This window comes from Chelonia mydas, unplaced genomic scaffold (genome assembly GCF_015237465.2).
Source record: "Chelonia mydas isolate rCheMyd1 unplaced genomic scaffold, rCheMyd1.pri.v2 scaffold_83_arrow_ctg1, whole genome shotgun sequence".
Classification (NCBI taxonomy): Eukaryota; Metazoa; Chordata; order Testudines; family Cheloniidae; genus Chelonia; species Chelonia mydas.
Genome location: NW_025111285.1, coordinates 1 through 13319, shown reverse-complemented (window position 1 = coordinate 13319; position 13319 = coordinate 1). Strand labels below are relative to the sequence as shown.

The window sequence follows — 13319 nt, the reverse complement described above, 5'->3', positions numbered from 1 at the left end:
ATCCCTTGCAAGGGCGGACCCGCAGCACCCGTTGGGGGGAGGTTGGGTGTTCCTGCCCCCCCCCACCCGGCACTGGGACATGGACACCGGGGGTGGGGGGGCAGCGCTGGGTTTTGGGGCCCCCCCGCCCGGCGCTGGACAAATGAAGCAGGTTTTTTTCATAAACATTTTTCTTTTTTAAATGTTTTCCGGCCCCCGGCGGGGGGGACCGGCTGTCACGGCCCCCCCCCCCGCAACAGCATTTTTTTTGTAAAGTTTTTCCTCCGTTTTTTCCCCTCATGCAAAACCCCCCCTGACCCCCCCCAAATAAAAACAGGGCCCCAAAAATAAACTTAAATTAACTGGGGGGGGGGCCTTAAACGAAGGTTCGTTAAACGGCAGCAAAAGTCATTTCCACCAGCAGCCACGCCACAGATATGCACAGAAAATACAACTCTTATGGTACAGCGCCCGGGCCGGCCCCCCAGGGCCAGGAACCCCCCCAGGCCGGCCCCCCGCCAGGCCAGAGCCCCCCGGGCCCGGCCCCCCAGGCTAGCACCCGCAGTGCCCCCCTCTCTCCAGGGTTTGACTCTCCCTCCCCCCCCCCGAGCCCAGCCCCCTCTGTGGCAGTCTGGGGGGGGGATGAGGATCCCCCCCCCCCAACAGAGTAGCCTTTGTTTCAGGCTGCTGCCCCCCAAGGGGTGATGTTCCCCCCCCCCACTGTAGGGGGGGGGGTTGTTTGGCCTTTCGGGAGTGGAGGGCAAGCCCCCACCCAGGGAAAGCAGGGGGTGGCCCAGCATAGGGGGGCAGGAAGCAGCCCACAGGGGGATGGGGTTCAGGGGGGCCAATGGGGGCCCCCCCACTTTTAGCAGCACAGAGTTAACCCTTTGAGGGCCTGGGGTGAGGAGGGGATACAGGATGCCACCATGGGGGGTGGGGAGATACCAGACTTGGGGGCTACAAATCCAGAGGGGGGGGATTCATGAGGGGGAGGGCTCAGGCTGGGGGGCTCTAGGCCAGGCATGGAGGGGGGGCTACAAGGCTGGGGGGGCCTTTAACCCCATTCACATTCTTCCCCCCCCTTGACAGAACAATAACAAATAAACTCCAAACAGACAGGTGGGGGGGGTCATGCCCCGGATTCCCCCTTCCCGGGGGGGGCTCGGCCCCCCGGTCCCTCCTCAGTGTCCACAGGTCCGGGGGTGTCCCCCACCCACAGCAGCAGCAACGCTCCCTGCAGGCTGGGGCAGGAGTGGTTTTTGGGGGGAGGGAACAGATGTAGGCCCCTCCCCTCGTTGTTGGGAGGGGGGGCGGAACCCCCCCCTCCAGCAGCAGCATCCGTCTGTGGGTCCCTGGCACCTGTGGGGGGAAAGTAGAGAATGAGACTGGATTCCCCCCCGCCCCCAGCAGCCCCTGGGACAGGGTATCTCCCCCCCCTCCCCCGGCCGCACTCACCCGGTGCTAGCAGGAATAGGTTCGCACCGAGACACCGTCTCCCCGCTGGCTGGCCAGGGAATTTCCTGGGGGAGGGGGACAAGGAGGGGTCAGAGATCACACAACAGCCCCCCCCCCCAGCTGGGATCGTCAGGGTAAAGGCACCGGAAATCCTAGGGTAGAACTAAGCCAGTGCTGCGAGCTTCCCCACAGCAGTGCCCCCAGCCAGGACATGCCCCCTCCCCCCCAGTGCTGCGAGCTTCTCCACAGCAGTGTCCCCAGCCAGGCCACACCCCCCTCCCCCCCAGTGCTGCGAGCTTCTCCACAGCAGTGCCCCCAGCCAGGACACACCCCCTCCCCCCCCAGCACTGTGAGCTTCTCCACAGCCATGCCCCCAGCTAGGGCAACCCCCCCCCGCCCCCAGCCAGGACACGCCCCCCTCCCACACAGCGCTGCGAGCTTCCCCACAGCAGCGTCCCCCGCCAGGGCCCTCTCCCACACCCGGAGGCTGCGAACACCCCCAGGGCAGTGCCGTGCCCGTACCTTCGGGCTGCACCTTGCGGAGCTGCACGCTGGGGGGTGCCATGGTGGTGGCGCGGAAGGTGGGGGGCAGCATCTCGGCTGAGTCGGGGCTCACCCCCCGCAGGTCCTTCTCTCGGAACATCTTCCGCCATGATGGGGAGCGGCTGAAGGTCTTGGCACTGTCCTGGGGGGGGGTCAGAGATCACAGAGCTGGGCGGGGCCTGGGCACCCCTCTCCCAGCCCTGAAACACAACGTGGACTGGGCGGGGGGAGGGGATGATTCCTGGGGGGCCCATGGCCCGGTGGGGGCATTGTGTGGAGGGCCTGTTCTGTGGAGTCAGGGATGACAGAGTCGGGGAGGGAGCCAGCACCCGGGGAGGAGGTTTCAAGGGGGGAGGCATAGGTGGGGGGGGGGGGGGGAGTTCTGACCTCATCCAGCCGCCGGTCCGTTCCCATAGCGATGAGATTCCCAAATTCCTTCTCCAGGATTTGCCGCGCCTGGAGCCCAGAGAGAAGGGGGGCGGGGGGAGACAGAGGATCAGGTGCCATTGGGGCCCCCTCCCCCCAATACCCCATCAGGCCTTGCACCCCCTCTGAACCCCCAGATCAAAGCCTGGGCTCCCCTTGAAAACAGGCACCCCCCAGACCCTCTTCCTGCCCTGCCCCCAGCTCCCCCCTCCCTTCCCACCCAGCTCCCGCGCCCCTCTGCTCCCCGGCCCCCTTCCCCTCCCCCTATCCCTCCCCCCCACTTCCTGCCCCACCCCAGCTCTGCTCCTCTGCCCCCCCAGGACTGACCTGGGTGTTCTGCGTGGGGATCTGCAGGAGCAGGGCCAGGTCGCTGCAGTCGAAGGCGTCGTCCAGGGCCAGCAGCGCCCCGTGCACCCCGCTCTCCGCCAGGTTGTTGGCGAATTCCTTCAGCCCAATCAGCTGGACCCAGCACATCACCCGCTCGTTGGACCAGACCATCACGTCTGGGGGGCAGGGGGGGCAGGGTCACATGGGGCCCCTCAGTCCGGACCCGCAGCCCGCTGCCTTCCCCCCAGCCCTGCCGGTGCCCCTCGCTCCCGACCCACAGCCCCCTGCTAGCCCATCCCTGGGCTCCCCGCAGCCTTGCCAGTGCCCCTCGCTCCCGACCCACAGCCCCCTGCTGTCCGTGGGGGTGGGGGGCGCGATACCTTTGAGCTGGTTCTGACTTTCCTCCCGTCGCTGCTCCAGCTCCTTGCGGTCGTAGTTGAGACGTTTCAAGCACATGATGCCGTAGTGGAGACTCACCCTGGGGGTGGGGCGGGGGGAGGGATGGGGGGGGACAGGAAAGGGAAGTTAGAGGTAGGGAGCCCCCCACCTTCCCTGCAATCCCATGGGGCTGCCGGCAGCTACTGACAGCCCCACCCCCACGGGTTCAGAGATTGGGGAGGCCCTGGGGAAGTGGGGTGTAGATCAGCCGTTTAGGGGGCTGGAGCTGAGTTCAGCATGTGGGGGGAAGAACAAGGGCCCCGTCTCTCACTGGCGGAGGGTCAGAAGGAGAAGCGGGGGGAGGGGCAGCGTGGGGACAGTGGGGGGGGGAGGGGCAGCGGGGGCCCGGGGGAAGCCCCCGTCTCTCACCGGTGGAAGCTGTCGACCATCTTGAGCTGGCCCCGCAGCTCCTTCTTGTTGAGGTGGTCGAGCATGCGGGCGTCCACCAGCGACTCCATGAAGTAGCTGCGATACTGGGGCAGGCCCAGGCTGGGCAGCCAGTCGTTCCCCACCCACTCGTGGTTCATGTCGCCGTAGGCCAGGATCTGCCGGGGGGGGGGGGGGGGGCGGACACGTCAGCGCCTGACTTCTCGCTCGCCCCCTGCCCTTTGACCCCGGAGGTGACCCCGCGACCCCACTGCCCTTTGACCCCTGACCCCACATGGTGACCTCCCTGCCCTTTGACCCCTGACCTGCACTATGACCTCCCTGCCCCATCTCTCACCCACTCTGTGCCCTCCCTGCCCTTTGACCCCATCCTTTTGACCTCTTACCTGCCCTGCGACCCCTGACCTTTTGCCCACCCCATGACCTCCACATCCTATGACCTGCAACCCCTTATTGAGACTGCGACCTGCCCTATGACCTCTCACCCTGCCCTAACATCCCTCATGGCCTCCTAGCCCCCGACCTCTTCACCCTTTGACCCCTGACCTCTCCCTGCTCTGGGACCCAGGACCTTTCCCCACCACTCCCCCAACCTCCGAACATCCCTGACCTCTGAGCCTGCTGCCCAGCAACCCACAGCCGTCCCTGCCCCATGACCCTGCTGTACACCCTCTGACCCCTGTGTCCTCCCAACCCCCCCCACCGCAGGGGGACTAAGCCAAAACCCACAATTCACTGCCAACATCACAGATACCAACACAGATTGCAGGGAGGGCTAATGTGCAGGGTACTGCCAAAAAGACCACCCCCCTGACAGTGGGACAATGTAGCCCTCCTCCCCCCCCGCCCTGTCCTCGTCCCCGAAACTGGGGCAATGGGACAGTCCATCCCTCTTTCCTCCCCCCTCCCGCCAACAGGGACAGTGGAACAGTCCATCCCTCCCCCCCCAAAACAGGGACAATGGGACAGTCCATCCCTCTTTCCTCCCCCCTCCCGCCAACAGGGACAGTGGAACAGTCTATCCCTCCTCCCCGAAACTGGGGCAATGGGACAGTCCATTCCTCTTTCCTTCCCCCTCCCGCCAACAGGGACAGTGGAACAGTCCATCCCTCCCCCCCAAAATCAGGGACAATGGGACAGTCCATCCCTCTTTCCCCCCCTCTCGCCAACAAGGACAGTGGAACAGTCCATCCCTCCCCCTCAAAACAGGGACAATGGGACAGTCCATCCCTCCTTTCTCCCCCCATGACACAGGGACAGTGGGATGCCCCATGGCTCAGAGAGCTGCGATTGGCTGGGTAGGAAAACCAAGGACTGACCTAGAAACATGAGTGACATAGAACACACGTGCGGCCCTGCCCAGCTCCCAGCCACGCCCACATCCTGCCTAGGCCCCGCCCAGCCTCCGCCCACACACTGGGTAGGCCACGCCTAGCGCTGGGCTACATCCTCACATATCCACGCCCCGCCCCTGGCCCCGCCCCTGCCCTGCCTAGGCCCCGCCCCCAGCCACGTTCCCGCATACGCAGCTCACAAGGGTCGGAAATACAGCAGCTGTCCGCCCACCCCATGTGTGCACGCCACGTGCGTGCGGGGGGGGGGGGGGGGGGCGTCATCGCACGAGAGCGAGGAGACGTGCGAGGCGTATATAAAAGAACGGGAGGTCAGGGCGACGGGGCGAGCAATCGCAATACCCCCCGTTCCCCCGCAAAGGCCAAACGTTCGCGTCAGAACCGGCCCGCTCCGGGACAACTGGCTACAGGAAACCCAGGGCAGATTTGAAATGTGGTAAACCTATGGCCACGCCCACCCCAGCCTAGGCCACGCCCTCACAGTCCATATTCCTGCCCAGCGGCCCCGTCCCCCTACCTGCTCCCAGCTGATCTCCTTGCTCTCCTGGGCGGGCGCAGTGGGAAGGAAGGTGGAGAGAGCGGTTAGTGCCCGGCCGCGCACCCCAGAGCTGGGCGCCTCCAGCCCCCGAGGGTCAGCAACGCCCCTCCCTCGCCTCCGTGTCCCCTTGTGCACAACTCTCACTCACCAGCTTCGTTGTGGCCGTGAGCGACTCCACCTCCTCGTGCGTCATCCACACGTTGCTCGTGGACTGGGGGGGGTCGGGTCACGAGGGCGCAGGACACGGGGTGGGCGAGAGAGAGATTTCACCATTAAATCGCTTTAGGAGGGGACAGTCCCAGCCTTCCAGGCGCTGTGGGGAGTGGGGCAGGAGCACCCGCAGGCCTGCACCAAGCAGGAGCCAGTGGGCACCATGGCGGTGGGGCCATGGGGGGCTGCACCAGGCAGGAGCCAAGTGGGGTGGGCACTGTGGGGACCCGAGGGGGGCCTGGAGCTGGCAGGTGGAAGCTGATGGGAGCGGGGCGCTGGGGGGAACCGGTCTGGGGACCCTCGGGGGGGGGGCGTACTGTGTGGGTGCTGGCGGGTGGAAGCTGATGGGACCAGGGTGCTGGGGGGTGCCATACCCTGCAGGTGCTGGCGGGTGGAAGGGGGGCAAGCGGGGTGCTGGGGGGGGCTGTACCGTGCAGATGCTGGCAGATGGAAGCTGAGGAGGGCGCCGGGGGCTCTCGGGGGGGCCATACCGTGCGGGTGCTGGCGGGCGCCGAGGGGCTGGTGAGTGACACCATCTCCTGGATGGCCAGGCGTAGCTTGAGCCGGTGCAGCGGGTTGCTGATGCCGATCTCCCGCTGGATCTCCGTGTCCGACAGGTTGGCCATGATGGCCCCGCTCTTCACATTGGCCCGGCAGGCGGCCACGTACCAGGCCGGCATCCCCACCCACAGCTGCCGGGGCGGGGGGGGGGGGGGTTAGAGCGCCTGGGGGTGCCCGGAGCCCCCCCACTCACTCCCCCCGGACGCCTGGGTTCCAACCTTGTTCCCCCCTTCCCCGGACGCCTGAGTTCCAGCCTCGCGCCCCCCCACATCACTTCTCCCCCGGACGCCTGGGTTCCAGCCTCGCGCCCCCCCCCATCACGTCTCCCCCGGACGCCTGGGTTCCAGCCTCGCGCCCCCCCCCCATCATGTCTCCCCCGGATGCCTGGGTTCCAGCCTCGCGCCCCCCCATCACTTCTCCCCCGGACGCCTGGGTTCCAGCCTCGCACCCCCCCCATCACGTCTCCCCCGGACGCCTGGGTTCCAGCCTCGCGCCCCCCCCATCACGTCTCCCCCGGACGCCTGGGTTCCAGCCTCGCGCCCCCCCCATCACTTCTCCCCCGGACGCCTGGGTTCCAGCCCGCTGCCCCCCCCCCGACACTTCTTCCCCGGACGCCTGGGTCCCAGCCTGCTGCCCCCCCCGCCCAACACTTCTTCCCCGGACGCCTGGGTCCCAGCCTCGCGTCCCCCACCTCACTTCTCCCCCGGATGCCTGGGTCCCAGCGCGCTGCCCCTCCCCCAGCCCCCTCGTGCCACCATCACCTCCAGCCAGGACACGACGGTGGGTCCGTCCCAGGCGGCGAAGGGAAGGCCCTGGCGACAGGCCTCCTCCAGCAGCTCGTGCCTAAGGGGGCAGGAGTGGGGGGGTGAGACTGAGGGGACCCCCCCCCGCCCTCCATCCCCTGCCCATAGCCCCCTGCCCCTCCCCCCACTCACTTCTTCTTATTCCGTCGGTCCTTGTCCACCGGCCCAGCCAGCTTGGAGAGACCCAGGGGGTCCGCAGGGGACGTCTCGTCCGACGGGGTCCCGGCTTGTTGCAGGGGAGAGAAAAAGTGAGCGTCTCCCTCCGCACCCCAACTGCTGGCCAGCCCAACCCCCCCGCACCCAGCCAGGGAGCCTGGATGCCTGGGTTCTCTCCCCGGCTCTGGGAGGGGAGCGGCGTTTGGGTGGGTTAGAGCAGGGGGGGCTGGGAGTCAGGACTCCTGGGTTCTCCCCCCAGCTCTGGGAGGGGCGAGTGGGTCGCAGCAGGGTGTGTGTGTTGGGGGAGGGGATCCCGGGGACCGGACACCTGGGTCCCGCGAGGGGCGGGAGACGGACGGACACCTACGCAGGGAGGGTGAGTCGCGGCCTGGGGGGCCCAGCCGCCCCTTCTCCTTCTTCCCAAAGAGGCGCCCGATGGACGACTTGATGCTTTTCTTCTTGGTGGATTTGTGCAGTGAGTCCTGGCTGCTGTTGGCCCCATCGGGAAGCAGCCTGGGGTGGGGGGGGACAATACAGGCTAACCGTGTCCCTGCTCCCCAATAATTCACCCCCCTGACAACCCCCAGCCCCACCCTGGGTCCCTGCCCCGGGTGAATGACAGAACCCCCCTGATCCACCCCCAAACCTGCCCCCCCCCGCCGGGTCTCTGCCCCCCAACTTCCCCATCCCAGAACCCCCCCTCCCCTCCGGGTCACTTCTCCCCAACTTCCCCATCCCAGAACTCCCCGGCTCACCCTGCCCTCAGGTCCCGGCCGTCCTCCAGGGCTCCGGCCTGCAGCGCCAGGGCCTGGCTCACCCGCTCCAGCCGGGCCGTGCGGGGGGTGGCGGGGGGCAGCGCCTCACAGGGCACCAGGGCCTTCTCCTCCGCCCCACGCCCCTCCTCTTTGGGCACGTGGTTCTGTGAGGGGGGGGAAAGCACAGGGCACTGCCTTAGGGAAGCACGCAGCACCGGGGTCCTGTCCGTGGCGGGGATGGGCCTGCTGTAGGGAAGTTCACGGTGCTGGTGGGGGGGACACACCCTGCTCTGTGGGAAGGAAACCCGCTGGTGGTGGGGGACAACGACACCCCGCTGCGGGGGGGGACAACACCCTGCTGGGGGGAGAGCTGGCAGTGCCCAGGGGGGAGACACCCTGCTGGGGAGGGGGAGCTGCCCGAGGAGGGACACACCCTGCTGGCGGGGGGGAGCTCGCAGCCGCCGGGGGTGGGGCGGGATGGGGATCTGCCTGGGGGGTGGGAGGAGGACACCCCACTGTGGGGGAGCTGGCAGTGCCTGGGGGGGGGGACTGATACTCACCATCCTGTCCCCCTCGCGGGCAGGGCTGTGGGGCGTCAGGCGGGGGGTGGAGTGCCCGCTGCTGGGGGGCGAGGGGCTGGCCAGGGTGGAGCTGGTGACGGACGGGGGGATGGAGGCGCCAGCCCGGTACCGGCCCAGGGACCCGTCCAGCGCTGAGCCGCTGACCCGGCTCTCGATCTCCTCGGCCCGCAGCTCCGTGCACTCCTTCTCCTCCTGGATCAGCCTGGGGGGCACAGCCGTGACGGGGGGGCCAGCCGCAGGGGCCCCAGGGGGATCCCTTGGCTGTGGGGTGGTTATGGGGGGTGGAGAAGCCACTGAAGGGGTCCCCAGGGATGATGTGAGCAGGTCCCCGAGGATGGCAGGTGAGTCCCAGGGAGTGGGGTTCCCAGGGCAATGTGGGGGTCCCAAGGAGGTTCAGAGGGCATCCCCGGGGCATTAGGTGGGTCCTGGGAGTTTCAAAGGGGTTTCCTCAGGATGGTAGGTGGGTCCCTGGGGGCTCAGATGGGGTCCCTGAGGCGATGTGGGGTTCCCAGGGGGTGCGGGTTCGGGGGGGGGCACTCAGGGAGCCCCAGGGGCGATAAGTGGGTCCTAGGGGGTGGCGGTCCCATAGAGGTTCAGAGGGGGTCCCCGGGAGGTTCATGGGGGCACTCAGGGGGGTCCCTGGGGGCAGCAGTCCCATAGAGGTTCAGATGGGGTCCCCGCACAGCGGGGGGGTCCCGAGAGCGGTAGGTGGGTCCCAGGGGTTTGGGGGGGTGGGGCTGGGGTCTCACTTGATCTCCTTGTTGATGGCCTCGAGCTGCTCCTGCAGCATTATGGCCAGTGTCTGCACGTCCGTCTGCCCGCTGGGCGAGAGCAGGTCGGCTGAGCCGAAGAGGGGGTCGCGCTCCTCCTCGTCCGACCCATCCAGCCCCCCCTCGAAAGGCTGGGCCAGCCCCCCCGCCTGCTGTGCCCGCTCCCACTCCTGGGCGGCCTGCGAGGAGATGGGGAGGAGGAGATGGGGGGAGACCCCACAACTGCCCTGCAGCACAGGCCCCACCCCACAACAGTCCCTCCCCACCCCTGAAGCACAGGCCCCCGCCCACCCCCAAAGCACCCCGCCCCGCAGCACAGGGCCCCACCCCCAATTCCTGGGGGCCACCAGGGGTGGGAAGTGATCTCAACCCTGCCCCCCAGCACCCCTCCAGCCCTGCCCTCCATCCCGATAGCAGGAGATGGCGAAGTACTCACCGGGGGTGGGGGCAGATCCGGGGCGGGGGAGATAAAGGACACAGTTAGTAGCAGCCAGAAACCTGCCCCCACCCAGCCAGTCCCCCGCCCCCTAACCCCACCGCCCCATCACCTTAGTGGCTTCATCCTTGACGGCCCAGCGCCCCTTCTTGTGCCTGCGGGGGGCGCCGGCGTAGGGGTCCGCGGGCAGGGCGGGGGCCTGGGAATAGCGCAGCTCCAGGGCACTGCCCGGCAGCGACCTGGGGGAACAGTACTGTGTTCAGGACAGTGGCTGTTGCCTCAGTTTCCCCACCTGCTGCATGAGCCGCCTGGCCAGGGGTTGAGGCAGGGGACACAATGGGGGCTGGGGAGCAGACGTGGGAGGAGTTTGCTGCAACGGGTAACACCCCAATTTTCATCACCCTATTTTCTCAGTTGCGCAAAATTTGGGGGGGGGTGGGGATGGGGTGATAGGTTTGAAGCATTTTTTTCCCCAATCTGGATCGATTCCCATTTTCACAGCTACGGGAAAAGATGGGTGGTTAAGGGGCGGGAAAGTCAGGCAACGAACAGGAGACAATTAAAACCGTTTCGGACGCCAGTTGTCCCCCATCGCACGTCGGGGAAAAATCCTCCAGCCCAAGCAACACGTTGGCCACCCGACCTCCCCTTCTGTCGCTGCGCGGTGAATTTCCGTCTCGGTTCACCGTGAATTCCACATTTAAAAACAAATTAAAAACCCGACCCCGCCAAGCCCAGTGACGGCCGAGGCCCTGTCTCTTCAGGGGTTAAGGAAAAATCCCGGCGCTTTCTCAAGAGCTATTATTCAAGGGCGATTTTAATGGATTTTCCCCTGAATTTTCAACCGCTTGAGTGCGTGGGACAATACTGATTCTGTTAGGAAAAGCCCGTGAACAGTAAGGTTGGTAACTGCGAGACTCTCTGTTAGCATACGGTGCTGGAGTGGAAGACACAGATGCGTCGATGTGCGCGTACAGCTAACGTACAGCGTAAAACTGCTTTTCGCAGCTTTCACTTTTCTCTTCACTCCTGCGTGCGCAGAACGAATGAGCTGCGCATAGTTTTAGTTTTTTTGCTCAAAAAAGCTTCGGCTGAAAGTTGCTGCAGTTCCACCTTTTGCCCACCGGAGGGCACTGTGGTAATAGAACAAAGCAGCAGCTCCCAGCAAGCTAGGGAAGAGAAAGAGCCTGCAGAGCCTTCTTCGTAGAGCCTGTCGGGCCAGGTCAGGAGACAGGGGCTATGGGGAGACAGACAGTGTGGGCTGTTGCGAGGTCAGACAGGGGCTCATAAGGGCTAGGACAGACTGGGGCAGGGGATGAATGGGAGTGGAGGCACAGGGCCACAGTGGGGAGGGAGGTACAGGGCCAGATGGGGGTGGGTTGCAGGGCTACATAGGGATGTGGGGAGTGGGTGCCTGAGTGGAGGTGGAGGGACACATTGCCTGACTGAATGGGAGAGGCTAGGGGTCAGCCAGGGTCTGCATGGGGGAAGCTCCCGAACAATCCCTCCCCACCCCCCAAAATAACCTGTTCCATACTGTTCACACCCAGGCTCCTTCCCAGAAATTACTTCCCTCTCCCTCAGCTTCTCCATTACCCCTGACTCCCCCAGTCTTGGCACGGCTTCTCGGTGGTGCGGGAAATATGGTTCTGTCTTGTAGTTTAAATGAATTATTGCTGCTCCGAGTTCAGTATTAATATGCCTAGTAAGAAATCTATTTATCAAAAAACATTTTCTGAATCTTTTTTGTTGTCTGTATTGTTACAGACGTACTTGCTGACAGAGATTCTAAAATAAATGACCAAGAATAATTGAAACTGCTGTGATTATATTGTGTTATTTTGACAAAATTTGCAGAATTTGAAACTATTGTGCACAGAACTTTTAATTTTTTGGCACAGAATTCCCCCAAGAGCAGCTCCCTGATACTTACTCTGAAAACTGATTTGCACCCTGCATTTTTAATTTTTGTAGCAAACACAAATCAATTTCCTGAAAATTTTTACACAAAATGTCCCAGGCTGTAGCTAGGCAGGGTTTTAAGCAATTACACAGATATAGTTAGATTCGTCGTTTTTCCATCTCGTCCGACCTTAGAAAACGGTGAACGACGTGTTCCCTCTTTACCAGATTTTTTTTTAAACCTTGAGATTTGTGTCAAGCTAGATTTGAAATTAAAATTCAATTAAAAATGCACCAAACCAGCATTTTTATTTTTTTTTAAATTAGCTAAATAAAACTGCGCGCGAGACCCATTTTGCTTGTGAAACGGGCTGAGTTGAACATTTATTAATTAGTAAGCCGCGACGGGTGAATTGAACCGGGTGTTTGCAGTCCCAGTGCCTGTCCCGTGTTTGGAGTGAGCGGATCTCATTCCCTCTCTGGGTTTCCAGGCAGAGATGGGAAGAGGAAAACCAACTCTCCTTTTCCAAACCCCCATCGGTTTCTGAACCTTGGCTGAGCTGGGCGTTGACGGGACCTAGCCAAAAAAACTGAACCGAGGGGAATTTTCGCCCCCAGCCGGCTTTAACCCCTCTCCAAACTCCGCTCCGGCTTCCGGCCAAACTCGGCCGCGAACGTCCCGCTCTGCGGTTTTCGTTCGTTTCTATCGTTCCAACCAGAACTGGTTTTTACAACGATGAACCTGGATTTGGTTTCTTTTCTAAATCATCCGTTTTTCTCCACCTCGCCCTCCCCCACTCAGGAAACCAAACCCCCCTGGGGAGACGCCCCCCAAGAGCCCCTCTCTTCCCTCCCATCGCCCTCAGATGCCCCCTCCTCCACTTTAACCCACCCAGTAACCCCCCGCCCCGGGTCTGCCAGGGAGCCGGGGGGCCGACACGGTATCAGTCCGTTACCTGGAGTAGGAGGAGACGGGTCGGCCCCGCAGCTGGTCGATTTCCATCTGCATCCGTTCCATCTCGGCCAGCAGCTGATCCTAGGGGATTGTGGGGGCGGGGACACGGTCAGAGCAGCAGAGATCCCCATCCCCTGAACCCCCCAGCCTGGGATCCCCGCTCTGCCTACACCCCAAGCACCCCCCTGCCCCCCCAGCACAGCCCGCTGTGCCCAGCCCCCACCCCGAGCTCCACCCACAGGCAGCACGCGCCCCCCCCCCGAGCTGCACCCCCAGGCAGCACGCCCCCCCCCCCATACCTTGTTCGAGAGCAGCTCGTCCTGCAGCTTCTTCATGTCCGCGATTTCCTCGCTCAGCGTGTTCTGGGGGGCAGACGGGGTGAGACCACGGACCCCTACACAACCCCCCCCGCAGGTCCCAGACCCCCCCGCCCTGCCGGTGCCCCTCATTCCCGACCCGCAGCCACCTGCCAGCCCAGCCCTGACCCCCCCCTCAGCTCCGCCGGTGCCCCTCACTCCCGGCCCGCAGCCCCCTGCCAGCCCAGCCCTGACCCCCCACAGCCCCGCCGGCGCCCCTCACTCCCGACCCGCAGCCCCCTGCCAGCCCAGCTCTGACCCCCCACAGCCCTGCGGTGCCCCTCACTCCCGCCCCGCAGCCCCCCACTCCCGACCCGCAGCCCCCTGCCAGCCCAGCCCTGACCCCCCCCTCAGCTCCGCTGGTGCCCCTCACTCCCGACCCGCAGCCC

The 13319-nt window shown here is 64.6% G+C and overlaps 1 protein-coding gene across 4 annotated transcripts; it reads right to left on the bottom strand.

Moving 5' to 3' along the window:
• Positions 1–1241: 1241 nt before the first annotated feature.
• LOC119565044 (liprin-alpha-3) lies at positions 1242–12977 on the bottom strand. 4 transcript variants are annotated; one of them, XM_037888864.2, is made up of 19 exons: positions 12874–12977; positions 12576–12655; positions 9830–9956; positions 9261–9460; positions 8491–8713; positions 7931–8094; positions 7543–7688; positions 7152–7245; positions 6978–7059; positions 6147–6347; positions 5594–5656; positions 5425–5451; positions 3538–3713; positions 3111–3208; positions 2731–2906; positions 2365–2433; positions 1957–2119; positions 1435–1499; positions 1242–1338 (listed from the first exon to the last, which is right to left on the bottom strand). In XM_037888864.2, the coding sequence occupies exons 1-18, from the start codon at positions 12907–12909 to the stop codon at positions 1441–1443; spliced, it is 2184 nt and encodes a 727-aa protein (XP_037744792.1). In that variant the 5' UTR covers positions 12910–12977; the 3' UTR covers positions 1242–1338; positions 1435–1440. The 4 variants fall into 4 exon arrangements, with proteins under 4 accessions (XP_037744792.1, XP_037744793.1, XP_037744794.1 ...); XM_037888865.2 differs by lacking the exon at positions 5425–5451; XM_037888866.2 differs by lacking the exons at positions 1242–1338; positions 1435–1499 and having other exon boundaries at positions 1978–2119; positions 6086–6347.
• Between the last annotated feature and the right edge of the window lie 342 nt (positions 12978–13319).

Coding starts and splice junctions, on each gene's coding strand:
- LOC119565044 (XM_037888864.2), bottom strand. CDS start 12,909: ATGAAGAAGCTGCAGGACGAGCTGCTCTCGAACAAG. Junction 5,657..6,146: donor CGCCCGCCAGCACCCGCACG/GTATGGCCCCCC, acceptor GACCCCCCCCAG/TCCACGAGCAACGTGTGGAT. Junction 5,452..5,593: donor TCACGGCCACAACGAAGCTG/GTGAGTGAGAGT, acceptor GCGCCCGCCCAG/GAGAGCAAGGAGATCAGCTG.